Source organism: Podarcis melisellensis, assembly GCF_964234715.1.
Source record: "Podarcis melisellensis genome assembly, chromosome: 11".
Taxonomy (NCBI): domain Eukaryota; kingdom Metazoa; phylum Chordata; class Lepidosauria; order Squamata; family Lacertidae; genus Podarcis; species Podarcis melisellensis.
The window spans coordinates 48,706,301-48,734,279 of NC_138543.1; the positions used below are offsets into that span (position 1 = coordinate 48,706,301).

The 27,979-nt window shown below is 42.3% G+C and overlaps 1 protein-coding gene across 9 annotated transcripts in view; it reads right to left on the minus strand.

Annotated features, from left to right (window-relative positions):
* The window catches only part of NEDD4L (NEDD4 like E3 ubiquitin protein ligase), a 269,669-nt gene that overhangs the window by 96,169 nt on the left and 145,521 nt on the right, over nucleotides 1–27,979 (minus strand). For 4 of the 9 annotated variants that reach the window (XM_081929590.1, XM_081929592.1, XM_081929591.1 and 1 more), the window contains exon 5: nucleotides 27,550–27,603. In XM_081929590.1, coding sequence (XP_081785716.1) covers nucleotides 27,550–27,603 — 54 coding nt within the window. Of the gene's footprint in view, nucleotides 1–23,531; nucleotides 24,812–27,549; nucleotides 27,604–27,979 lie in introns of those variants that run through there. The other 5 variants (XM_081929587.1, XM_081929585.1, XM_081929588.1 and 2 more) reach the window with 3 other exon arrangements.

The following is a 27,979-nucleotide window of genomic DNA, read 5'->3' on the forward strand; positions in this document are numbered from 1 at the left end:
AGTCGCTGCTCATTCTCCCACAACTGGAATCATTCCAGACAATCAAGTGCGGAATCCTAGAGACTGAATTCAAAACCCCTTTGCAGCACAGCCAATAAAACCTGTTCCCCATTGGGGTTGGGAATTCCACCCTCGTTTGGCCAGGACGCTCCATATTTGCACCAGCTTTATGACCTACGCAGAGCTCTTTCCCTCGCAAGATTTAAAGTCTTACCGCCTGCAAGGTAGATTTTTGAAAATCCCATATTCTGAAAGATACTGCCCTTGTGGCACAAAACAGGTCAAATCCATCACACACATTTTATTTTATTGCCCATTTTATGCAAAAATATATGATAAGTATTTTGGTCCCCTTAATGAAGGAGGGGATTTATCGCACTGACTCTTCCAGGGTTGTGGAGAATGTGGCAAGATTTTTGAGTGACGCCATGAAATTACCTTTTCATCATACCTCACGATGTCTGGACAGTTTTATCCTAAAGTATCTCCTACTATGTTTTGCTAACCGTGTTGTGTTCTGATCGATGTATACGATGCACTTTTTCTATGCCAGTAAAGGAGATTGATTAACTCCTCTGAGCATTGTTTTTTTTACCCCTTCTTTTTAATTGCTGGTTCATGTTGGTTTTTTATTCTGCAGACTGCTTTTGTACGTAAAGTTTCGATTCTTTCGTTTTTATGTGTTTTATTGACATTTCAACTCATTGTAAGGAAGCCTGGAGACGTGTTGAGCGGCAGGGAATAAATTAAGTGCATACACGCCTGAAATTTCTACACGCCCAAAGAGTTAGGATAGTGTGTCCTTGTCTTCCACCCAATCCTCTTCCATGTGAGAAACAGGCTGCTGGGAACTGCAGGATCTTTCCTTGAGCTTTTCACAAAAAGATCCTATTTAAAAAGTTATTTTTATGTGACCTGTAGCACAGCATCTGCTACCTCTGGGCAGGGAGTTGAATGAGACATATCAGGTAACTATCTGCGATTCCCAGGCAAAGAACTCTGGGACCCTTCTAACATGGCCACATGACTCATAATATTTTCAAACGAGGCATTTTGGCCCTCCAGTCTTCAAAACCCACAGAGTGCTTAGCATTCCCTAAGCTGTGGCTCAGCTTTAAACATGAAAAACATGTTTAAAACAGGACCTCCAGTTCTGCTAGCAAATCAAACCTAGCGACAAAGAGAGAGAACACTTTAGAGAGAGAGAGAGAGAAAACCAGAATTAGAAACAAACAAGCAGACAAAAAAGTCTTGACCGTCTTTTGAACACAATCTAAGCAGCACTAACAGAGTTTGCTGCGTTGCCGAATGATTGAATATTCCCTAGAACGCTGCTGGTATGAGCCTGCTCTCTCTCTCAACTAGGAGCTATTATGTGAAAAGTCTTCATTACCATAATCCCTTGGCATCATTTCTACCCATTAAGGGCAGTTAATTATGAGCCGCTGCAACATTGGCTCCCAAGATATTACGTGCACTTGTGCATGCCTGGTGGAGAGTAATACCCTACCATGCTTTAGCAATGCCTAGCATCCAGACACTGGGCCCACATGGATTAAGGCAAGAATAAAAGACATGTTAAAGCTACTGTGACCAGGGGAATAGGGCCCCCCAAAATAGGCACGGCGGAGTGAAAATAAGCATGAAGCGCAGCCACGCCAGCCAGCACCGACAATTAGGCCTGTACTAAATGCGATTCAGCTTGCTGGAAAAGCACAAAGCACTGGGCGTCTAAATGTGGGTTTGTATTCTGTTCCAAATAAATAAAATTCTGCATCACATGGCGCTGACTGGGACTCCATCCCGGCGAAAAGCCAAGGCTGAGGTCCGAATAGGGAATCTAAAATTACACTATTTGGGTTCTATTTGTTTTATTCTCGTATGACATTTCTTGCGTAACTAATTCTGCTTCCAAAACTTCTCTCCCTGTCACTCCAGTGTGGAATTCTTTAAGCAATAACTGGTGTGTGTGTGTGTGTGTGTGTGTGTGTGTGTGTGTGTAATGACAGGGCAGCAGCCCCAACATCAGAGGTGCGGAACACGTGTGGAGCCCCAGATATTGCCTGGGAACAGCAATGTTGCCATGGAATGTGCCATTGAGAATGGACAGGGAGATGCCTTATATGACGACAGGCTATTTGTCCATTTAGCCATTCAGCATGACACCCCACCACCACCTCTGGAGGACCACACATTCCCCAACCCTGCCCTATGTTTTGCCTCCCCCATTTTAGTTTCACAGCAACCCTGAAAGCTAGGTTAGGCTGAAACACAGTGATGGGATCAGCTTCATCCAATGAGCTTCAAGGCCAAGCAGAGTTTACAGACAGGATCCTTGATCACTTCAGTTATAATCTTAGCACCAACCACTATGCTATTCTGGATGATGAGCATACTGACGTGGAAATATTTGGGGAAGTGAAAATAGTCATAAACATCACAGAAAGCAAACGGCGATTCCCGAAGAATATTATTATATATCTCATCTAGTCATGTTAGTTGCAACTGCTGTAAAGGAATATTTGTACCAGTGAACTGAAAGGGGATTCATTAATTTGTGTTAGCTAAAATTAAGTGTAATTCCAGGATATTTCATGGATTTATTATCATTTTGTTTCAGCTGAAGTAGGTAGAATATTTGCTTGTGTTTTGTATTTGTGTTAAGAGGCATCGTATATGTATTATTTCCAATGGCCTTTAGTTACAAGCAATATATAGTTACAGTCCTCTTTATGAAAAACAACCTTAATTGCCTATTTGGTCAAAGGGTAGGTGAACAAAGCTGAAAGATTAAAAAATAAGGGGCAAAGGAAGCTTTGAGCGAGTTACACTTCCTCTCCTGTCACTTCTGAACCTTCTTTCCACAGATGATGAGCATCTCATATCCTCTTGCACAAGACCCATAAATTGCAAGTAAACCTGCAAGTAAAACCTGATTGCTGTTAGTTCTGACTGAGTGGTTCAGAGAGCCCTGTCTGCAAGCTTCAAACTGAGCCACACATCCTTTACAGAAGGGAAGGGACATAGTTTTCCCTGTGAAAGGTCCCAGGTAGAACCCTGGGCATCTCCTACAGAGCTAGTAAGGATTGCTCTCTGGAATCATTGTAGAGTTTCTGCTGGAACTATAACATGCGGGTTTCTTTTACAGAGGAGTTGCATGCATTAAGGAGTTGATGCTAGAGCTTCGCCTTGCATGTTGTCCCACACCTCCAAAATAAATAAGAAATAATAATAATAATAATATTAATAATAATAATAATAATAATAATAATAATAATAATAATAATAATTTATTTATACCCTGCCCATCTGGCTGGGTTTCCCCAGCCACTCTGCGCAGCTTCCAACAAAAGTTAAAAACACATTAAAACATCAGTCATTAAAAACTTCCCTAAACAGGGCTGCTTTCAGATGTCTTCTAAATGTCAGATGGTTATTTATTTCTTTGACATCTGGTGGGAGGGTGTTCCACAGGGCAGACACCACTATTGAGAAGGCCCTCTGCCTGGTTCCCTGTAACTTGGCTTCTTGCAGTGAGGGAACCACCAGAAGGCCCTCGGCGCTGGACCTCAGTGTTGGGGCAGAACGATGGGGGTGGAGATGCTCCTCCAGGTATAAGATGCTTCTTCGGATATAAATAGTGGGCATTATACATGTTCACATGTATTCTGAGCCTTGAGGAATTCATTCCATGCCTTCTCACGGTAACATAAGCAGCCAGTCAAAACGACAGCAACAATACTGGGCCTGTCTCAGTGCAATGCAGGTTCCTACATTGCCTTGACTCCAAAACAGATATTCTTGGCCCTTTGGGGGTGAACTTAAAGACAGCTGAGCCCAGCCGCAAGATCAGAGGCACTTAACTCCATCATTATCCAGTCCAATGTTTGCTCTTGACTATGGAAATAGAAAGTTTTTACTGCTTTGCATACACTTAAGAGCACAATGCATTGCCTTGGAAAAATGACCCAGCCATTTCTTTTCTCCTGTTTTTAAGCAGAAAGAGACTGCTGAGAAGAATAGGCTACGCAAATGCAGTTAAAGGGCGTTTCTTTTTAACACTCTCAGAAAATGCTGTAAGACATCTACACACAGTTAAACCATCAGAGCCGAATGGCTTTGCCAGTCAAGTGTTTTAATTTCCATAATCCTTTTGTGTTTGTCTGTCAAGTACACTGAAAAAGATGTTACGAAACAATAAACTTCAACATGCATTATTAGCAACCCAGCCAGCAAAAAAACATCTGTTTGTAGAACTATTCATTTCTGTTACAGCTGAATGAAACTTTGCCTTAAGAAAAAGCACTTGCCCATGTTCAGAGAGAGAAATGTGAAGCAGCGTCGGTTATAGTTAAAAGGGAAAATCTGAAGTGTTGGATGAATGAGGAAATAGTCCATAGCTGAACTGTGTGACTGACCAAGAGTAGTAGTAGTAGTAGTAGTAGTGGTAGTTATTTGTATACAGTGCTACCTCAGGTTACATACTCTTCAGCTTACATACGCTTCAGGTTACAGACTCTGCTAACCCAGAAATAGTGCTTCAGGTTAAGAACTTTGCTTCAGGATGAGAACAGAAATCGGGCTTCGGTGGCACGGTAGCAGCAGGAGGCCCCATTAGCTAAAGTGGTGCTTCAGGTTAAGAACAGTTTCAGGTTAAGTACAGACCTCCGGAACGAATTAAGTACTTAACCTGAGGTACCACTGTAGTGCCCTCCACCTGAAGATTACAGGGTGGTTCACAACATAAAAATACAAAATGAGAAGACAAAATACGTAATATAAATATGAATAAATAAATGCACCAGCACTAGACTCCTACACCAAGAAAAGACTTGGTTGATGACAATAGATGCTTAAGGAATCCCACTCATATGGACTGAAAGGATGTCTTAAGAAATTAGAGCACAGGTAGCCAATGGAAGGCACTCCAAATGGGGATGGACCAGAACTCTCATGATCCTGGACCACTGGCGATCTTGGCTGGAGCTCATAGCAGTTGGGTCTCTATCATCTTCTGCAGGGCAGCATGTTGGCTAACCCTGAATTGGAAGATTAAAACAAAACAGAACCTCCAGAATAAAGTTTCAGCTCAATGAGATGCCAACACAGCTCAGCAGCCAGACGAAGAACATAAAGGATGGCCAGAGGCATTAATCAAAATATCATGTTTCCAGTGAAGTGAAGGGAAGACTCCCTTAATCAGGCCATGTCTGTGTGGCAATTTGACACCGAGGCTTGGCTGAAGCTAAGCAAATCCGGGTCTGGTCACTGGGACATCAACTGAGTGCCCTATCTATTTTACCTTTAGTTCGATGATGGAAAGCATGTACAGCAGGCAAACTCGGCCCTCCAGATGTTTTGGGACTACAGCTCCCATCATCCCTAGCTAACAGGACCGGTGGTCAGGGATGATGGAAATTGTAGTCCCATTCAACTGTTTATTTAAAAACTTCTTTAGTTAGAAATAAGTTGGAAAGGTCTTTTTGTTTGTTTGTTTTCTTTCGGTTTTTTAAAGACCAATTTTTGCTGTAGCCCCCTATGCTTTGGCCTGGAAAGTCTACCACAGGGGTCAGCAAACTTTTTCAGCAGGGGGCCGATCCACTGTCCCTTAGACCTTGTGGGGGGCCGGACTATATTTTTTGGGGGAAAATGAACAAATTCCTATGCCCCACAAATAACCCAGAGATGCATTTTAAATAAAAGAACACATTCTACTCATGTAAAAACACGCTGATTTCCGGATCGTCTGCAGGCTTGATTTAGAAGGCAATTGGGCCGGATCCGGCCCCTGGGCCTTAGTTGGCCTACCCATGGTCTACCCCAAACCTTCCTGTGCAGGTTTTGAAGGTACATGGAGGCTGCAGGGCACAGTAAAGGACCGAGAAGTCCCATTGTTCTAGCAGAAGTCTGTTCCACTGGTGCAACAGGAGCACTGGATAGAGCACATCTTTCAGACTTTTCCTTCCGAGCATTAGTTACTTAAAAATCCTTTTTAAAACTGTTTTCAAACTTCAGCTTGTCCAGATCGCTATGAGCTGGCTGCTGTTGCTTATTGGGAGCATGTGAGTTCTTCTGTTATACCAGTTAAGCTGGCTCCCAATTTCGTTTCAGGGGGAAATTCAAATGAAGCAAATCCGAAAGTGTTTGCTATGACCATGGCTCTCCTAGAACGGGAGATGGTACTGACTCCTTCCTTGCACCTACACTGCATGTTTCTCTTCCACTGGCTCCCTAACCTTAACCATGGTTTAGCCTGATCTGTGTATTGGTAACCAAGATTTAACAATAGCCAGTACAGAGGTACCTTGGTTCTCGAACGTAATCCATTCCGGAAGTCCGTTTGACTTCGGAAACATTCGAAAACCAAGCAGCGGCTTCTGACTGGCACAGGCGCCCTTGAAACAATAGCAGACAGCCACATCGGACATTCAGCTTCTGCAAAACGTTCGAAAACCAGAACACTTACTTCCGGGTTTTTGGCGTTCGGGAGCCGAAATGTTTGAGTACCAAGATGTTCGAGAACCAAGGTTCCACTGTATCTCCAAACCAGGTCCAAACCATACTGCCAAGGGCAGCTCTATTAAAATAATTTGCAACCAAGTGCTTCTAACATCAGCACTCTTACATATACAGTGGCACCTCGGGTTACATATGCTTCAGGTTACAGACTTCGCTAACCCAGAAATAGTGCTTCAGGTTAAGAACTTTGCTTCAGGATGAGAACAGAAATCGTGCTCCGGTGGCGCGGCAGCAGCAGGAGGCCCCATTAGCTAAAGTGGTGCTTCAGGTTAAGAACAGTTTCAGGTTAAGAACGGACCTCCGGAACGAATTAAGTACTTAACCCGAGGTACCACTGTACATTTCCCCACCTCCTGGCATAAATGCCTTTTTTTTCTGTGAATGATAATTGGCTATAATCCTCAAGGCACAACAGCAAGATACAGAAAGAAAAAAAAGTTAATTAGGGAGCACTAAAACATAATAGTATGCTTGAGGGAGAAAGGGTCTCCCGTTTTCCAAATGATTAAAGACTAATTTCTTCTGTTTCGTATCCTCCTCTAACATGCGACACACTTGGGCATTTGCCACTGTCAACAGTTCAAGGCACATAGAATCAGTGGTTAATCCCAACGGTGCTTTGTGTTTCACTGACCACATAACATAACATCATCAAATGACCAGAGACGGTTTGGAAAAGTCATTAAATGTTTCTATCACCCAGGTGGATATATTGGCTAGTATTTCTGCAAGCTACAATTCCCACTGAGGAGTGATCATTTTGCAGTAAGTTACAAGAACCACAGGACCAATGTTACTGCTGAAAAGCTTCAACACAAAGCCCTGTTTGTAGGTGCCTGAGACAGAAGAGGGTAACCAGAGCTACAAAGGTGTGCTTTTTTTTAATGAATTGGTTACCTTAAAAAGGGTTGGGTGGGGTTTAAACAACAACAAAAAATCAATCTAGCAAAAACTGGCCAGATTTTAAACATTGACGACATCTTTTGCTGCCTACCAACCTCTGAGCATTTCACAAAATATTTAAAATCTGTAAAACACAGAATACACTCCAATTAAAACTATTATTATACGTATACTATCAACATAAAATAAGCAGAAATCAGTGTGAAGCTAACACAGGCAACATAAAAGCTGCCTAATGACCAGGAAGAAGGTAATACTGAATGCCAAACATCTAAAATGCGCAAAAGATACAAAATGCAAAGCATGCAATAGGTTAAAAAACTGCAGGGGGAGCAGTTAGCATCAGAACTATTTTTGCGAAAGTCTGTAAATCAGTTCATTAATCAACTGACTAAAACTCAATACTCATAATCAACAAAAGATTTTTGTTTTTGCTTTTAATTGGTTAACAGTGCTAAAGAAGAACCTATCATAAAAAGCAGTTTATAACACCACATGGTACATTTCAGGAATATTTGCGATGCATTTGTATGTGATATGAGATAAGTATCTTATACACTGCAGGGCTTAATCATTTTTATAGAGGACACTGTGGGCTGAAAGCAATAATTCAACAATAATTGAAGAAAACTGAGTTTTTAGAGGCTAGGGTTATGATGCATGCTTGCTTACTAAGACGTAACCTGCACTGTGTCCACAGGGGTTTACATTTGGGTAAGTGTGTTTGGAATTGCAGTCCCTAAATGAAACCTAATTTTGAATGTTTCCCAATGAACTGTTATTTAACGTCAAAGAAATAAGGACCTTTTCAGTTCTGCTTCTTGGGAAGGATGCAGAAGATTTTAGTCCACCTACACATCCCAAAGAGAAATTTGCAGAAGTCCTATATACCGGTAAGCTACACACATACACGTACGCATGAACTCGCATGAAAACAAATGTGTTCACTGAGCTCAGTGCAAACTGTATGTTGTCCCCAGCATGAAAACACTGGGCCCCAAATATGTCCCTAAAATCCACTAGATTTGGGCAACTCTCATAAACAATGTTATTACTGATCTCTAGAAGTGCAATGGTTTGGATAATCTGTCTTCCGTTGGCATTGGCTGTGCTCTGAAAGCATTTGCAAGGTTCCAAGTATTGCTTGCCAACCAACCAGACATGTTTTATAGCTGCTTCTATTTGTTATGGTTGTGTGTGGTGCCGATGTCCGCGAAACACCCATTTCTGGTTTACAGAAACAGAGAGCCTAATTCATTTGTTAGAATTCTAGAATTAAAATAATCCAACAGAAAACAAAATCTGTTTCTGCCTTGAGGTCAGAGAACATTTCCATAACAAAAGTTTATATATAATTGCAAAAGCCTATCAATAACACGCAAACAGCAAATTCCACCCAAGCTGAATAAAAAGAATGGCAAAGACTTGGAGCTGGATCAGAGAAGATTTCAGACTCTCTTTCTGCAAATAACCACGCACAGAGGTGCTCTGCTTTTGCAACAAGCATGATTCCAGGAAAAGGAACACCGGTGGAAATAAGAATGAGAGGGTGGGCCAACATGGCTTCTTTGTCTCGGCAGCCCTTGGTATGCATAAGCCAGGGGTGTCCAAACCTTTTTCAAAGAGGGCCAGATATGATGAAGTGAACATGCGTGAGGGATTGAACTGCCACAGGGACTGGATTAAACCGACCAGTGGGCCGGATTAGGCCCCCAAAACGGACTTTGGACATGCCAAGCATGAGCAGAGGCTAATCTAAAATTTTGCATCCACTACTCTTGCATTCCTGCCAACCTAGCAGTTCAAAAGCAAATGCAAGTAGATAAATAGGTACTACTCCGGCGGGAAGATAAATGGAGATTTTGTGCGCTGCTCTGGTTCGCCAGAAGCGGCTTAGTCCTGCTGGCCACATGACCCGGAAGCTGTACGCCGGCTCCCTTGGCTAATAAAGCGAGATGAGCACCGCAACCCCAGAGTCGGCCACGACTGGACCTAACGGTCAGGGGTACCTTTACCTTTACTCTTGCACTTTGGTGCTCCCTGATAAGGCCTAACTTCCTGTCACTCCACCATGTTTTGTGTAGCCTCCATTCTGACGTCATGAAGAAGTCAAAACCTTGCTTGCTATTTTGTGACACGTTGGTTGGTCCTAATAAAACTATGCATTCTGTGAATTGGGGAGAAAGGTTCTAATAGAGCCCCTACTGGATACTCACAGGGTGTTAGGTGTTTTGTTTTAAATGGAACAGCATTTGGAAGTGGTATCTCCCATTTGCAGTCTAAATTGGTACGGTCTGTCCTGCCACCCTCATTCTGCCACACATATAGAACTGGCCTTCTTATCTCCTTGTTCAGAAAACAAGACATTTAGTACATGCTATTCAAGTGGAAGGATATTGTATAAGCACAAATAGTCTCAGATCAGACAGTTGACATTTTACAGCTCAAACACTTTTGATCAGCAACACTGGTAGTAGATTTATTCTTGTGAAGTGACTGCACTATTTATAAGCTGGTTGAAATTTACAAGTGCTCCAGAGTAATGAAATACAATAGGGTATTAACTATGCATAAATTCAAGGTTTACCCCTACAAGATGAAGGTTCGTGTTTTAAAATGAGGCTAATAAGGAAGGAAACCGCCACCAGATAACATAATGTAATTTAAAAAAGAAAATTTCAAATACTATATTCAGTATCTATAGCAGGGGTAGGCACCTAAGGCCTGGGGGCCAAATGCGGCCCAATCGCCTTCTCAATCCGCCTGTGGACGGTCTGGGAATCAGTATGTATTTACATGAGTAGAATGTGTCCTTTTATTTAAAATGCATCTCTGGGTTATTTGTGGCACATAGGAATTCGTTCATTTCTCCCCAAAAAATATAGTCTGGCCCACCACATGGTCTAGGGGATGGTGGACTGGCCCCTGGTCTATAGCCAGAGTTGAAAGTTAGGCATCATTTTGCACACTTTAAAGGACTTCGCGTGAATTATATTCACAAGAAGTTTGTAAGGTTTGATCTAATCAGCATCATCTGCATATTGCAGGTGTTCTTGAGAAGGGCTTCCTTAACACCACCTAGCAACTTTGCAACTGAGGGAACATTTAACCGAGACATTTCTGATCATAGATTAGTCACTTTGCTACCCTGTGGAAGAACTGCATTACTAGTAAGACGAAATCTCAATATTTTTAAGGTGAATGAGTTTTCACATTGCATGACATGGTGCATTAGTGTCGAATGATTAACTCGTCCAAGTGTTAATTATTCACCATATGCAATAAATCAATATTTCTTAAAACTTATTTTCAAATCAATCCATGCCGTAAGCACGCTGGGAAGATACTTCCATCACTGGGTTCTGATCCAGCATGGAGATATGATACAATATGGAATAAGATAAAGCTATTAGCAAATGAATTACTTTTCAAGCTCACAAAACTTACACACACACACACACACACACACACACAGAGAGAGAGAGAGAGAGAGAGAGAGAGTACCATTTTCTCTGGAACATACCTCTATGCCTTTTCTTTGGAGTGCACTTTAATTTACACACACACACACACACACACACACACACACACACACCTTCTGCATATAATTAAAACAAGCTTCTTATAGAGCAGCCTTCTCCAATAGTGTTGCTAGACTACAAGTCCCATCATTCCTGACCGCTGGTTGGGGATGATGGGGTTTGTAGTCAACAACAACTCCAATTACCTGGAGTTAATGGTGAGCAGTGAGGTGGCCATGTTTGCTGATAACTCCCAATTGTTCAGAGTGGTAAAAGCAAAGAGGGATTTCCAAAAAGATGTCTCCAATCTGGATGAATGAGCATTGGATGGCAAATGTGACTCTATGTAAGGAAGTGAAGTACTGGGTCAAAATAAATATAACCATATCATGGGGTTTAAACTCACATTGTGTCTCCTCAGGAAAAGGCTACTGAAATTGTAGTGTTATGAAGATATTGACCCAGTGTGTGCCAGCTATGAATAAATTGAATTCTATGCTAGGGTTGATTAGGAAAGGGATAGAAAATGAAATTGCCAATATCATAATGCTGATGTGATTGCACTTGGAACACTGTGCAGAGTTCTGGTCATTACAATTCAAAAATATATTTTATAGATATTATAGAGGAGGGAGTTGTTCAGAAAATAGCAATCAGGAATAAATCCCGCAAAACAAGCAGACACTGGGGAATATACTTTTGTATATTTATATTTATATGTATTTATATGTATATGTATTTGTGTAATTTATACAGGCCATCAAGTTCAGCTCTCATTCGTGTTTTATGTTCATTTTAGTTTCCCCACCAAGGACCCTGTGTTAGAAAAAAGCTGCATTAGATACAGCAGCTTAGATATGTGGCTGTTTCAAGAGCCTGAAGGCATCATTCACATGGGCAGCTGAATATAAAGGAGATGCAGATATCACCCACCCCAAATACACATAGACTGAAAGAATGAGGGGGTGGTCATGCAGAATCGCCTGCCAACTCCCACGGTTGCATACTCAGATATTGTGCGAAGGGGTTCACTGGTGTTTTCCAACATTGGGTCCTAGGATGCTGTCGAATTACAACTTCTAGCCTCTGTGACCACGGACTAAATTCACTGGGAATGATGAGTGACAAGAATCCAGCAACCTCTGGGGGCTCAAGGTTTCATAATACTACTCTACACACCTAGAGTTCCTCCACAAGGGAGGTCCTGACTAAGCCAGGATCTCCCTCACACAACCCCTTCACACGCTGAATGTGCAAATGGAAATGGAAGCAGACGGAACTCCATTCACACATACTTTCAACACACAAGAGGAGCCATCTGGACCCCCACTCTCTCGGAGACAACAAGAGTTACAGATGTCTAGAACCATATTTGGGAATCCATGGTCCTCCAAATGCCATTAGACGCCCCTCCCCAAACTCCCATCAGCCTAAATTATAATCAGGGATTATAGAAGTTGTGGACCAACAACATCATACAGTGGTACCTCGCAAGGCGAATGCCTCGCAAGACGAAAAACACGCAAGATGAAAGAGTTTTCCGTTTTTTGAGTCGTTCCGCAAGACGAATTTCCCTATGGGCTTGCTTCGCAAGACGAAACGTCTTGCGGTTCTTGCGAGTTTGTTTCCTTTTTCTTAAAGCCACTAAGCCGTTAATAGCCGCTAAGCTGCTAATAGCCGTGCTTCGCAAGACGGAAAAACCGCAAGATGAAGAGACTCGCGGAACGGATTAATTTCGTCTTGCGAGGCACCACTGTATTGTCCCAGAGCAGCTCCCCAATCCTGGTCCAGACTGAATTAGAAATTCCCAAGTTTCTAATTACAATGGGCAGCCCCATATGCAATATTACCGATTTCTGTTTAATTCTGGGCAGCTGGCCACATCCCTCCCTCAGATGGCTTGTACATTATGTGGTAAACCTCAGTGATTACAGGATAGGGCACACTTGGAATTCTAGGCTGCCTGAATGTGTGCTACAACCCCACCACAGCCATGCAACAAGGGAAGTGTTGTTGGCGACATCCACTCAGATGTGTGCATAGATTATGCGCGCACGCACAAACGCTATGTACACACACATACTTACATATGCGCACACACTCATCATCGTGCATGGGTAACTTGATATTTATAGTGGATACGATTAAATCAGGGCTGTTAATATTTTGCATTGCTCCCGGTGCAGGGGAAAAATATTCTAAATAGTAGTACAAGAGCAGCTACCCCTATAACGCCAGCCCCGTGGAAAATGAAGCTGGCAGCACAAATTGAGGACACTGAATTCTTTTATCCCTCCTCCTGTTCCAACATCTGTTTTGGCTGGCGTCAGACACAGGCATCCTGATTGATGTCACCTAGCCAGCACAGGGCTGCTGTAGCTTGCTGTCCAAGAGGAATACATACCAGAAAAAGGCATACAAGAGCCCAGAAGCTGGGGGGGACGACGACGCTTGAACTAACAGCTCTCTTCTGACAACGCCGCTTAAAACTTTTAGTTAGCTTAACCAACCCTTCTCTCCATCCCCCTGCCCCATAAACACACACACACACACACACACCTCTTATAAATAGATCTGTTCTGTTCCTTTGTTTTGTTTCACACTCTTAACTTAATGAAGATAGGGCATCAGGCGGCAAGAGGCACGTTGCAAGCAAAACAACATGCAAAAACCTCTTTCTTTGGCATTGTATGGCTGCATACTTAACTCTGCAATGAGCTTTACAAGGCAGCTACTGAGATATGAGTCCATAAGCGGCGTTTGAGTCTTACATTGAAACGCTTCTGAATGAACAACGCAGCCAGATTTATTGAAGCATGGGGCACGGAGACAGCTTGGCCATTTTGGGCCACACACAGAGAGAGAGGCGTCTCATTGCACAGATAGCCTCCAACTGTGGCTCCATATCCTTCCCAATCACTGAGTGGCCTCCCAGCTACCTGGGAAATTAAGATTTCATGGCTAATAGCCATCTATATACTTTTCCTCCATGCATTGTAAAACCATGCAAACTAGTGGCCACCGCCACATCTTGTGGCAGCAAATTCTGCGAATTAACTATGCTACGTGTGGGGAAAAGACTTCCTTTCATCTGTCCAGAATCTCTCACCATAAAGTTTCATTGGTCAGGTTCTAATAGGTACAGTAAGAAAGGAGTCGAAAAACTTCCCCCTATCTACTTTCTCAGTACTGTGCAAAAACCTTTATCATGTCACCTTCGGGGTCACTTTTTCTCTGAACTCAAAAGCCCCAAATACATTATACTGTCTTCACAGGAAAGACACCTCCATCATTCTGCTTTTCTGCATCTTTTCCTGCTCTACCACATTTTTTGTTTTCCAGGTATGGTCACCAGAACTGTACACATCGCTCCAAACGCAGCTGCATCATAGATTTATAACAAGGCATTGTGATACTGATCGTTTTATTTTCAATTAGTTTCCTAGCAATCCTTAGCATTACTGGGTTTTTCAGAGTTGCCCTATAACAAACTGACATTTATCGCTGAGTAATCGACAGCATCCCCAATCCCTCTTTCCTGGAGAGTCATTGCCAGTTCAGACCCTGTCAGTATATTCTGAAGTTAGGAATTTTTTTTTTTTGCTGCAAGGGTATCACTTTACACTTCATTTGCCATTTTGTTGCCTATTCCCCCAGTTTAAATAAATTATTTTAGGATTCTTTCCCCATCCTGGACAGCTATACAGGCAACCCGATTTGAATGGAGGCTGCATTTCGGGTCATTGTGGGTGACAGCAGAGTGCACATAAGCCGGTTCCTCCACCTTTTCTGGCCACTTCCAGGTCGCTGTGATACACACATGCACAGTCATGCACCTATCAAACGTGTAAATCGGTCATTGCCTGCATGCCATTTGCAAACTGTGCTACCGCAGTGCTCATCTGGCTCCAGTTCACTTATGAAAGCCATGATTCACATACAAATCCTTCAGGAATAGTTTGCTAACTTCCACTGTGAGGATTGTTCATTCATTTATTCCCTCTGTTTTCTGTTGTCTGCAAAATGGTCTATCCAATTGCTAAGCTTACTCAGAAGCCTTTGGTGAGGGGCTTAACCAAAGCTTACGAATTAAGTTTGTAACTAGAGGTACCACTGTATATAAGAGTGGCTCTGGTAATAATAATAATAATAATAATAATAATAATAATAATAATAATAAGAAGAAGAAGAAGAAGAAGAAGAAGAAGAAGAAGAAGAAGTTGTTGTTGTTAGTTTGTTGTTGTTAGGTATTACAGGCCACCCTGATCAAAATATTTATTAATTATATCAATGAACTTCAAAATATTGATCCAGGCAGGATCATTGTAGAAGCTATGCTGGTTCCTTCTCAGCAAGGCTTGTTCTTCTTCATGCTTTCACTTCCTTCTTTAATTATGTTTTCCACCAGTTTACCCACAGTAGACTTTATGCTGTAACTGTCCTGTAGTAATCTAGTTCACCTTTGGACTCATTTTTTTTTTTTTATTCCTTATGTTTGAGGCTTTCCCATTCTCCAATAAAGAAGTTGGGGTTTTAAGTTGAAATAAGAAGAAATAACGTGGCATCTTGAATCTTGCTAAGCTGTTGGAAATCACCATCTTCTCCATTTCTCCATCTAGTCCCTCCCATGCTGCTGTAGGTCAGCAACAGAGCTCATGGCCTTGTAATATCTCCAATTAGCAGCTGGAAAATACCTTGCCTGAGACCTTAAGAGTCCCAATGCCAGTCAGAGCAGCTTAGATGAAGTGACTCTATAGGTCAGCTTCCTACATTCATACTCTTGTCAGTGCTGGTTCTCCTGCCCTTGTTGATGCTGGCCTATCACCCGCACCGCTGTGAGAAAGCTTCACACACTTCATTATCCTCAGCCTACATCACAAAACTATGTTAAACAGGATAGTACTAGAGAGGCCACACGCAGCTATCTTCTAGACTTAAGAGCTTCAGCCTGAAAAAGAATGATTGGAAATACCCCAAGCATATGTCCAAAAGGCCACAAGCAGGAGTGCCACGTTTCAACCTTTTCCACACACTCAGAATCATAGAATTGTAGGGCTGGAAGGGACCATGAGGGTCATCTAGTCCAGTATTTCCAAACCTTGGGCCTCCAGCTGTTTTTGAACTACAACTCCCATCATCCCTGACTAGCAAGACCACTGGCAAGGGATGATGGGAATTGTAGTCCAAAAACAGCTGGAGGCCCAAGGTTGGGAAACACTGATCTAGTCCAACCCCCTGAAATGCAGGAATCTGTTTGCTCAAACCCGCGGCCCTGAGATTAAGAATTTCGTGCTCTACCAACTGAGCTATCCCAGGGATACTTGAAGTTACAGAGCTGTGTTTTTTTCTCAATTTGTTCGTTTAGGAACCCTTTAAATCTGCAAGCAAAAAAACTTACAAATTTCACATCCTCTATCCATGCACTGTGGTACGTCTAGGTCACAACATATATTACTACATGAAGAGAAATTTCCCCTTCTGTATCGCAGCTCTGCAATTTTATACAGAGAGCAGGAGATAGGAGTACACCAATTACGGCTAGGTTCAAATAACCATGGGGGAGTATTTTGCTTGTTTGTTACTAAGTTATGTGTGTTGTGTTTTTATATTGGAAACTGCCCTGTGATCCTCAGATGAAGAGCAGTATAGAAATTTAATAACAAAAATAAAAATAAAAAGCAAAAGTATTAGTTTCTATTATCCAGAAGTCCAGTCCAGCCACGATATTGCTACAGTGTTATAGGAGCTGATTCACAAAAATGTTGTTACGTGAAGAGCAGAAACTAACTAACAATTGCAGAAAGATCTCCATTATTCAAAACCTATCACTCTGAAATTGCTTGAAAATTAAATACATGTATTAGTCAGAGAGATCACTTTTGGGTTTTCCAATGGGACCCCTTTGTATCTGCACCTTTTTGCTTCAATGTGGTCCCTTTTACAACTACATGACAGCAATTCAACAGGTTTGGGAACAAAGTCAACAGCGTCACCACAGAATATACAGCCGTACCTTGGTTCTTGAACAGAATGCATTCTGGGAGTCCAAGGCGCGGCTTCTGATTGGTTGCAGGAGTGGTTCTGCAGCCAATCGGAAGCCACGCCGGGCGTTCGGCTTCTGAAAATCGTTCTAAAACTGGAACACTCATTTCCGGGTTTTGATAGCTTGGGAGCAGATTTGTTCAGGAGCCAAGGCATTTGAGATTCAAGGTAGCATGCACTTTCAGGCTAAATATCCAAAAACACACATTTGTCCATGATGGTTCAGAAGCTATTTCAAGGGCTGATTTCTCTTAATATGGAAGTTCATTACTTGCTTGGTTGCCTCAATAAATAAACAAATTCATATCTGTCGTGCATCCGGTATCTTAATCTGATTGCCTACTTTTAAACTAGTACATGCCAAATATAATCTGTATACATTGAACCCAGAATGTTTGCTTTAAAAAGCCAGGGTTGACACTTTGATTTATAGAAGCATTATACACCTGGCTTAAGAGACAAAAACAGATAGACGGCATTCCTAAAAACCCATCATCAACAAGTATCCTTTCACAAGGGAACTGTGGGAACAGCTAATTTCAGCAATATGACTTACTCATATTTCCTGCTTACAAAAGGAGCTTTCATGCCTGAAAAGTTATATAGAAAGAACAAATAAGTATACATGGACCTCACTTTTTGTTTGTTTCCATTTAAAAAAAAAAGGAGGAGGAGGAGGAAAGGGTTGTTGCCTAAAATTACCTTTTATTTAAAAGAGTCAAAATGCAAGAAGACTGCCACAACAGTATGTCACCAAATACTAAATAAACAAGAGGTGAGGGGAATTAGCAATGAAGGAGAAACCACTAAGACCTCTACCATAAGCCTGGAATACGTGATGTGTTTGTAGGGACAGGGAACTCTCATTCTGCAACCTAGAGTCATCGCTCAAAGGCAAATTGGGAGAGACCACCTGCTAAGCTTTGCCTGCGGCTGCAAAATGATTCCTGCAGAACTGCTGTTAACCGCAGCCCAGCACCGGCCATCCCTCCACCGCTGGTATATAAATCAATATTCTGTATGGGACAATAACAATAAAGATTACCGTATCGTATCATATTGTATTGTGACAAGCCATGGCCGTCACCAGAAAGTCCTTGCATAGGTATTTAACAGTTTGATATAATCCAACAGAATGGAGGAAAGACACAGGGCATTTTGTGACCAAGCTAGACCCATGTTCTAAAGCCCTCTAAAGGTCCATGTCTTCGTCAGCAGTGCCTCTGAAATTCTAGCTCTAGAATCTTTTATTTGCCAAGGGTGTCTGGAATTCTCTCAGACAGACCCTCGTCAACTAAATACATAGCGGCATTTCCTCGCCCAAACTGCTTTTATAGACCAATACAGCAGACGTGAAGACGTGTACTAAAATACAGCATAGCCCAGTTTTTAATATCAGCAGAGACAAATACAGAAAAGACTTCTTTGCAAAATATCAACCCAACAAAATCCAGAACGGGCCTTCCAAACACATGCATCTACAGATTAGGCATTGCACTTAAATATTAGGTCAATGTGCTCCTATTTTCTTCTCTAGTTTTTGTCAGGAGCTCGTCCTACACTCGAGTAGGACCCTGGCAGAGATACATGCCCATCTGGCATGTTCTCTCCCTCCTGGTCATTCGTTCGGGAGCTTCAAAAGCTTTCTTCTGCCCGAACATCACAGCGACCGATGCCAACAGACATTGGCACACTCAGGGATCCGCAGAGTCTTCACAGCTTGCGTAACATACCTCAGCAACTCAGCATTTTGGCTAATCTACTTTATTTACATATAAACACACGGAGAACTGCAACATGGCTCCCACTTTCCACTCTATAGAATGAAAACATACCCCATCATGTGATAGACAACAATCCCATGACTGCAATCATGGAGCTGGAATTCTAACAGTTTTATGGTAACTCTTAATGAAATGCATCCTGCCTGTGTGAAAGCTCTTCGGACCAAAAGAGAAGATATTTGAAAGGTCATAAACACTCAGTAGCAATAGGACTACAGACGCCCGCATGAATGTTTTCACTCCAGATAAATAAGCCTTGAAGCAGCTGCTGCCTTCAGACCAAATCCCAGGTCCTATATCAATCAAATAATCACAAACTAGCTGAACCGGGGAAGAGATTGGAAGCTATTTTGCCTGAACAGCTTTCATAAAATATATTCTTCTCTACGGGTTTGGTTTGATTAAACGCAGAAGCCTCTCCCACCACAGATTTAAAGGGTTTCCCAAAATAAGATTGAGGTGACTTTCTAATGGAGTGACTCTCCCCTTCTGCTAACATCCACTTGAAATGGGATAGGTGCATATGAGTGCAACGCTGTTCCTCACTGGCATCACACTTTAAGAAGCTTACTGGAAATTTCCTTGAGCTACGATAAAGCTTGCACGAGGGACAGCCCTAGCCACCTCCCTGCGAGGACAAAAACCTGCAGAAAATGGACTACGGTGGGAGAATGCTAGAAGCACAGTCAAGGCATCTCTCTCCAACATTCTTTGAGCTGGTGCAGTATGGGAAACAGAAAACATGACTGATAAGCAGAAAACAAAACTGCGTAAGCATTGCTCCTTGACTAAGCAATCTTATCAGACAGTGTTAAAATTATTATTATTATTAGTAGCTAATAGTAGAAGTAGTACTAATAGTATTACTATTAGTATTAATAGTAAAAATATTATTAACAGTCCATCAAGTTTGTTTGTTTTTTACTAATCGATTCAAGCTCCAATTTTGTTTTGGTTTTTTTTAAAAAAGACAACATCCCACTTTTGGATTAACATTTATTAATGGCCAGTTCATAAATAAAGCACATAATAGCCCAGTTATAATTATGGTTTCGTGCTATGATAAGGTAACAAGCCGCAGCCTCACACTCTCCCCTCCTTCCATCTTCAATTAACTACGGGCTAGCTAACAAACTAGAATCTGAAACCATTGCTTGAGCCTCCTTTGTCTGAACTAATCACAGTTAGAACAAACCAGCCCCCAAAATTCTAATATAATAAGAAAGCTGTGGTTTCTTTAAAAACCAAAAGCGGAACCTTCGAATTTCATTACCTCCCATTGTCAAGCAACAGAAGCAAATGGGATGATGGCAAACCACTTGAAGACTTACCACAGCTCACTCTGGTTCAGTGTCTGAACTGAGCTTCCGCACAGTAGCCGCTCTCAGCCTCCAGAATATACAGCACACATGCGTCCACAGCTAAGTGTATTCGATATAGAGAGTTTTCATTTCTAAGCCCTCAGCTCTCTTGCGCAACTAAGCTAAGCAAAAAAGCAGACAGCCACTTGGATGAGGGACAGCAGCAGTTTAGATGAATATCTGGAAAATGCTTACTTAAAGAATGCTCTGGCCGTGCTCATTGCCTCAGTTCAAGCGCCCGAATGTTAATATACAATGGAAAATGTCAACCCATTAAGCCCATACCGAATTTCTCCTCGCGGCTTTGACTGCATTAGGGTTAAGGAAGTGCGGGTTTGTGCCTTGTGCGCGCCTGAGCGTTATTTGTTTAATGCATTTTGTATATTGCCTCTCTGCCAAGGCACCTGAGGCCGCTTACCATTTTAAAACACAAAAAAACAAACCAAAGTCACAAAGTGTAGAATGGAACGCTTGTGTAGGAAAGACGGAGTTACCGGTCTATCAGATTCAAGTGCAAAGAAGGTCCTCCCTTCGACATACTTATCTATGAAAATGTGTGTCGATGGGAAATCTCATGCATCAGATGTGAAAAAGTTGCGTCCAACAGGTTGTGTTGCACACCCATCTAATTTAGAACATATGCAAACTAGTTGTAGTTTGCATATAATTCTGCAAGCTTACTAGATGGTCAATAGTTTCAATGCAGGTGCTTCCAACCTTTCCAATTCTATGATTCTACAAATAACAAAAAGATGCAAACAGACAAACAAACAAAATGGCCCCCCTCCCCAAAAAAATCCTAGGAACTGTAGTGCTGAGAGTTACAGAGCTACCATTCCAAGAGTTCCCCGGGAAGAGGGGTTGATTGATAAAGCACTCTTGAGAGTTGTAGTTCTGTGCAGGCTCTCCTGACACCTCTCACTACCTTTAAGAAACTAGAGTTCCCAGAATTCTTGGGGGGGAGCCATGTCTGCTTTAAGTGATAATGGCACAGTTTTCAATGTATAATGCAATTGAGTCCAAAGTGTGCATGCATCAACATGGTTTATATTTGTCAACTGCTGAAAGGTGGCAATTTGTACCTAATATCAAGGCTTGCCAGCTAACAATGTTTGTTTGGCAAGCACGTTATTGAATCTAATAACTATTATAGACTGGTCTACAGAGCATAGTGACGCCTTTAATTGTGTTAAACGAGTCCCCCAGAGGGTTGTCCAATCTGCCATTTCTGCAGTGCAAACCCATAATACTTTCTGAAGGAACAATCAGTGCTGTCTGCTATATGGTGAATATTTTTGAATAATCAGGCTCTACAGGTAATCAAAAATGTTCATACATTGCTGTGCATTTTTTGTTGTTGTTTCATCGAACACAGATCTGCCATTTAGATTTTTTATACTTATATCATTGGCACTGTCCGCTGGAAACTTCAATCTTTGATTGTATGCAATTATTGTCTGTGCAATTATTGTCTACGTTCTGAAGAGACTAAGCTGTTGCAGATGTGCATATTTGACTTCTTTTAAGCCTATATTTTGTATGTACATACAGTATAGTACAGTATAGTATTTCCCTGAAATGGGGAAAGATATACAGCCTTTAGATCCCCCTTTTCATTTATCTATGTGTACATATGTACATTCACTTGGAATGAAGCTGGTATTTAAAAAAGCTGCCAATTTTAGTTTCCCCAGGTGCATTTTTCAGCTCTGATCTGGTTCTATTGTCAGCTTTTTCAAATCAAAGGGCATACACATTTATTTAATTCAAAAGTGCTCAGCCTCCTCCAATTCTCAGAATGGCAAAGGACATGCATCTAATAAAATATGCATCAAATATTTTTTTTTAATTACACACTCTGAAGTTCAACATTTTAAAATTTCTTTGACAAGGCTGTTACACGACCCTTGGAGAGTGCATGCCCGCTCACTCTCTCATCACTTGTGAATTAATACACATAAAATAATGAAATTCGCCCCACTCAAAGGCTCAAGAGTTAAGGCAGAATTTGGTCCATAATTCCAACACGGTCCTTGCCTCTCTCAGTCACCCTCCGGAATATCTAAAGCTCGCTCAACACTTAACACTCCGTATATCTGCTTTAGATAGCTCGTTCAAAATTATTACTGCTGTAGAAGCATCAATGCAGAGGGGCCCTTTCCCCTTTAAAATCTTCAGCGCCCGTAATAAGCATTTTAATGCAATTTCGATATGTCTACGATAAAACCTGGAGGATTTGGCAGGGGCAGTAAAATCCCAGGAGAAAGCAAACCAATTAAAATGTTTGCTGGTCCCTTCCTTATAGCACCCCACTCCCGGGAAATCTAGAGAAAATTCTACATACGCTATATAGGACCACACAATTCCTAAAAGAGAAGGAAGGTGGCATTGCTTCTAAAGTAACTAAGTTTATTTCTTCAGTCTTCTTGACATGTAGATGTATGTACATTCCAAGAAGTAAAATTAGGATGCAGCTCTCGCGATTAAAGCAGCAGTCATCACATTGCCCTCCCATAGTTAGGCGTTGCTTTCTTTTGTTGAAATATATTTTAAGTATGCCTGAGAGAGCGATGCCCGTATGGTGATGGAAGCAAGAAATGGCTAAAGTTCCATTCTTGCACATGTGCTCACATAGTATCTGCTGTTCTAGATGCCACTGTGCAATAATTGAACAGAGTATTTACCTTTTCTCTTTTGTCATTTTCTTAAGTAATGTTATTTGGGTTGAAGCTCCGCTTCGACACATTATGCATGTAGAATGTAAAAGCATTTATCCCTCCAAAGATGTGCATTGCCTCAAATTAAAATGCTAGCGTGTTGTTAACAGCGAAAAGGCTAAAAAGATAAAACGCAAATGGAATGAGCAGAACACAACAGTTTCGCTTCGGCCACTACAAAGTTATAACTAGACAGAAAGCAATACAGTCCCTGTGAATCATTTCACTTAAAGGTTTTATAATCCCCAATACAAAATTGTGGTTCCCTCATACACACAGTAGAGAATTACTCTGATCACTGTGTGTGTGTGTTCTATTTATTTTTCAAGAAGCAACTTTTTTTTTAAACAAAGTGGACACTATTTATAAACAGCAGCACAGTGGCTTACAGATTTTCGTAAAACTAAATCCTATTGTAACCCTGGATGACGTAACATTGACTTAAGTAACGTGTGAGTTGCTAGGAGACCTCAAAACATTGCAATGGATGCAGTCATAGCTGAAAACTATTTTAGCTTAATGAACCGAAGATGCTCCGAGATTGTTCTAGAGGAATATAGTTCCTGCTAGCATTATGAGTTGCAAACAATTATGCAAACTACGCAAAGCATATTTGTGAAAATTTAAGTTATCACCATAAGTGAAAATTTAAGTTATCACCGGCACATTAATGTTCCTACTTACTGAGGAGCTGCCTGCCACAGAACCAAGAGCATTAGGATTTTCCTGTCCAGAACCTTGGCCTCTCTCATTAGTCCCACGAGTCACAAGGATTCTGAAATGCTGCTGCCTGGAGTTTTGATCGGGACGTATTTTAAAGGTGCACCCTTGCCCGGGAGAAACCCGCTCTACTGAACCGCTTCGAGATATTTCAGAGCCGTTCCTGCAGTTTCCACGAAGTGCCGGATTCACGCCGTCGTCCTCCGTGGGGCTGACTCGTGCCGGATGGGGCTGAACTGGGTACGAGGTACTCCTTTCCAGCCGTATCCGTGGGTACCTGACCAACCTATCTCCTTTTGTTCCGGTGAAACCAAAATTGTAATCTGCTCCCGCCTCTGTATTGTTCGACTGAGACTGCTGCAACTGGAAGACAACCAATTTCTTCCCCGAACTGGAGGACCCATCGGGCAGGTGCTGCAAAGACCAGCGCCTGGGTTCAGAGGGAGAAGAGGCATTCTGAGCCTCGGAACCAAAGGGCGTCAGCGTAACATGAGGAACGTCCACACTGGAAGCTCTGTGCTGAATCCTCACCCCGCTGATGTTTAACCCTGATGCAGGGTTCATTTCGACGTCTTGAGCCGTGGCTGCCCTGTCATCATTCCAGTTATTGGAAGGTATTGTACAAAATATCGTATGGTTAGAGGACCCGCCGTTAATCTCGTGCCCCATGTTCTCTGTCTGGCTCGGTGGAGAATTATCTGGAGTCACCTGCGGACTACTTTGAGAAGAATGGCTTCCAACCAGAGATTCATCATGCTCCCCTAGGTCTGAAAAGTTACCTGTCTCCTCCAGAGGGGACTCTGGGCCCCCATACTCGTCAGAATGTCCATTTACTGCCTTACGCTGGAGGGAGATCTGCATGGACGAGCTCCTTGTCGGACGCGCATCAATGTTGTTTAGAAGCTGGGGGATAAACATGGACGTGCTCCTCTTCAAGGAACTGGCTTCCCGCAGATCCCTGCTGCCGTCGCCGTAATCCATTCTGCGCCTGGAGAAAGGGTGAGGCCCGTTCCTTCTCGGTAAAGTGTGGAATGACATGAAAAAGTCATCATCTTCTCTCTCGTGGTCTAAGATCTCCGACTCGGGAGCTGTGTTGCTTCTCCCGGAGCCAAAATGAAACCGCAGCCGATGGGCCATCGTTTCGGGAGAGAGGAGAGGGGGGGAGACGGCAACGAGTCCAGGCACTGCCAGAAGTTAAGAACTGAAGGCATAAACTCCGAGGAAAAGTGTCCCATCTGCCAAACTGTTAGCACTGCTGTACTGATAGCGACAGATAGCAGAAATAGCCCAAGTGGCAAGCAACATTCCAGGCATGATTGGATAAGAGCAATCAGCGCTCCTCCACACTGTGACATAGGGTAGGGTGGCTGGCATCACATGACCCATTTCCCCCTCTCCAATGCAAGCAGCTATTTTTTTTCTTCTTTAATACCAGCAAGAGCCTGAAACAGCACCTTCACAGCTGCTCCTTTTCCATCAGAAAGGAGCGGCCCAGCGGGAGATCTCTCACAGCTGACCGAGGCAGCAAACACACTCAAGCTCTGCTATAAATCTAAAAGTACATCATATTCACAGAACCCTTTTGTACTAAACCAGACCAAACAAAAAATAAAAAACGGAGGGGGGGAGCGAGACACAGAGCACCAGCAACACCCACCAAAGACCCCCACCAGTACTTGGCATTGCACTGAAGTTCTCAGGCAGATCGGGGAGTCACAAAAATGGCCAGAGGAAGGTACACATGGAGATTGCGTTTGCTCAAAGCTGGCCGAAGCCTTCGAGTGTCGTTCGACTAATGCACATATTAAAGAACCGTTAGGAACTACATCTTTCTCCCCTTATGCTTAAAAAGTGATTTAAGTAGCAAGCTTTTTTTTTTTTTGCTGGAGTGGTAGACACAGATATCATATTGCCACTGTAAACAAACTATAATAACCCGCTCCAGCTATACACAGCGTTTTCCAGGAGAGGCGGTTTGGGGGGTGGGTAGGGAGAAGAAGAAACTCTTACACACACACACACACACACACACTTCAAGCAGCAGACAGGAGCAAGCAACAATCTTCCTTTTTCGGCTTTTGGGAGGCTGAGAAGGCAGCTGAGGTCTGGAGCGCAGGGGTGTTTGTGAAGAGCTGTACTGATCTGACTTAAAACGCCGTCCAGAAACGCTGCCCCACGCTGGCGAGCCTCCAGGGAGAAAGTTAGCAATATTACTAGCTCAGATTGCCAACATGGAATAGAGCTCTGCTTTGTTAGGAGCCAAAACGCTCCAGAAGAACAAACAGACTCAACATTAAACAATGCCCGAATTCGGCTCTGCTACACACATGGCGGTTTTGATAAATGTCAGAGGGGGTGGAAGGAGAAGGTAAGAACTGAGGCAGAGTCTGACAATGCTCTTCCAGTGCGAATACGAAAGAAGGGCCAATGAAACCAAACAGTCTTATTACAGAAGTAAACAGAACAACCTGCTTTTATAAAAGAAAGCCTTGGAGAAGGAGTTGTGGAAAATCATGTGGGTGTTGAGTCAAAACCATATCCTGGGCACCTCTGCCTCTGTTTTCTAAGCACTTGTTTTCCCATACAGGGGCCAGGGGGGCGGGGGGGAAAGCAGCCCAATTACAAGGAGTAGCTTAAAATGATAAAGACTGCTGAGGGTAAGTATTATAATCTATACTAGCAAAACTGGACTCTGCCAATGACGACAACGCCATGATTCCTCACTACACAAAAATAATAATAAAAAGAACAGGCACATCGTCTAGAGCATCTCTGGGAATCCAGCATTTTGGACTACAGGACATATTTCTATTAGATAGATAAGAGTATACCCTCCAACATTTCTCCAATGAAAATAGGGACGTCCTAGTCCATTATTATTATTATTATTATTATTATTATTATTATTATTATTATTCCCCGTCCATCTGACCGGGTTGCCAAAATATATAAAAACATAATAAAACATCAAACATTAAAAAACCTCCCTATACAGGGCTGCCTTCAGATGTCTTCTAATGGTTGTATAGTTACTGATCTCCTTTGTGCGGGGGTCGCAAACTCCACACCCGCCAAAATTTCCCCAATGAAAATAGGTACCTCCTAAGGAAAAGTGGGACATCCCGGGATCGAATTAGAAATCAGGATGGCTTCTGTAAATCTGGGACTGCCCCTGGAAAATAGGGGCACTTGGAGGGTCTGAGATAGATAAAGATACACACAAACACACATGGCACAAATGACAGCTAGGTTTGGTGCTGATGTTATTCTCATAAATACACAATCCCTAATCCAAGAGGTCCTCATAGGTAATGAAATATGATGTACAAACATAGCTCCCACATCTCCCGAGGGCTTCCACACTCACTTCAATCAAAAGCGCCACACGCATCTTGCTCAGAGTTGGGTCTTTTCAGCTCACAAATACGCGTTTGAAATTGGGGGGAGCCTGACTCTATGGTGAATCAGAGAAGTGGGCAAAGAAAGGGCTAAATACCAATTTCCTTCCATCACCACCCAAAGCTGTTTTCATGCATTTATTTATTTACCTCCATAATTTACTAGTCACCTATTAACTGACTCAAATGGGTTTAAAACAAATGCACTGGGGTTCCGTTCCACGTAGCATGTATTCATTTCATTCCATGTCATTTATTTTTTAAAAATGTTCCTTTTCCTACTAATATATATATATATCAACGAGGAAGGAGCAACCAACAGTTTAAAAAACAAAACAGTCCGTTGTAATAAAAGCAGAGCAGAAGGTGGGAGACTCCTGATTGACCCCACTCCTGCCTTTCAGCAATTCCAACAGGAAACTCCAAACTGTTTATAAGCCTGCAATCCATTAAAAAAAGGTCACAATTCATATCCCCACATGCAACCATTTGATAAGTATTACACCGCTTTCGCATTATTTCGGCTGCAAAAAAGGGTGTGGTTATGGCACAGCCACTGAATGTAAAGATAAAAGAACACTTACCAATCTATTTTCATCAAATACTTCAAAGAGTAGTCTGTGGTTAGATGGATCTACCTACAAGATATAATAAAGTATTTAATGGAATTATTTGTTTAAAAACAGACTAACAGTTATTTAGCAGTTACTTAATTCAACATTCTTCATTTACACTGTTTTTAAATGAATCTTGGGTGTGACATGAAGAAACGGAGTTGAATTTTCCAAGGGCAAAGCAAAGAGAAGGCAAGCCAGAGGCCTAGGACCGAACTCCACCTTTCTCCCCATCGCCCAGCAGAACCCAAGAAAACGCACCCAAAAATAGGGTTTTGATTCCTTATAGGGAGCTAAGGACTCACCAAGACTGTATCAGTCAGCCCAGCTGCACCCCCCCCCCCAAAATAACACCTATAATTTAAGAGAGAAAAAGAGGATCTGTTAAAGAAACAGGTGT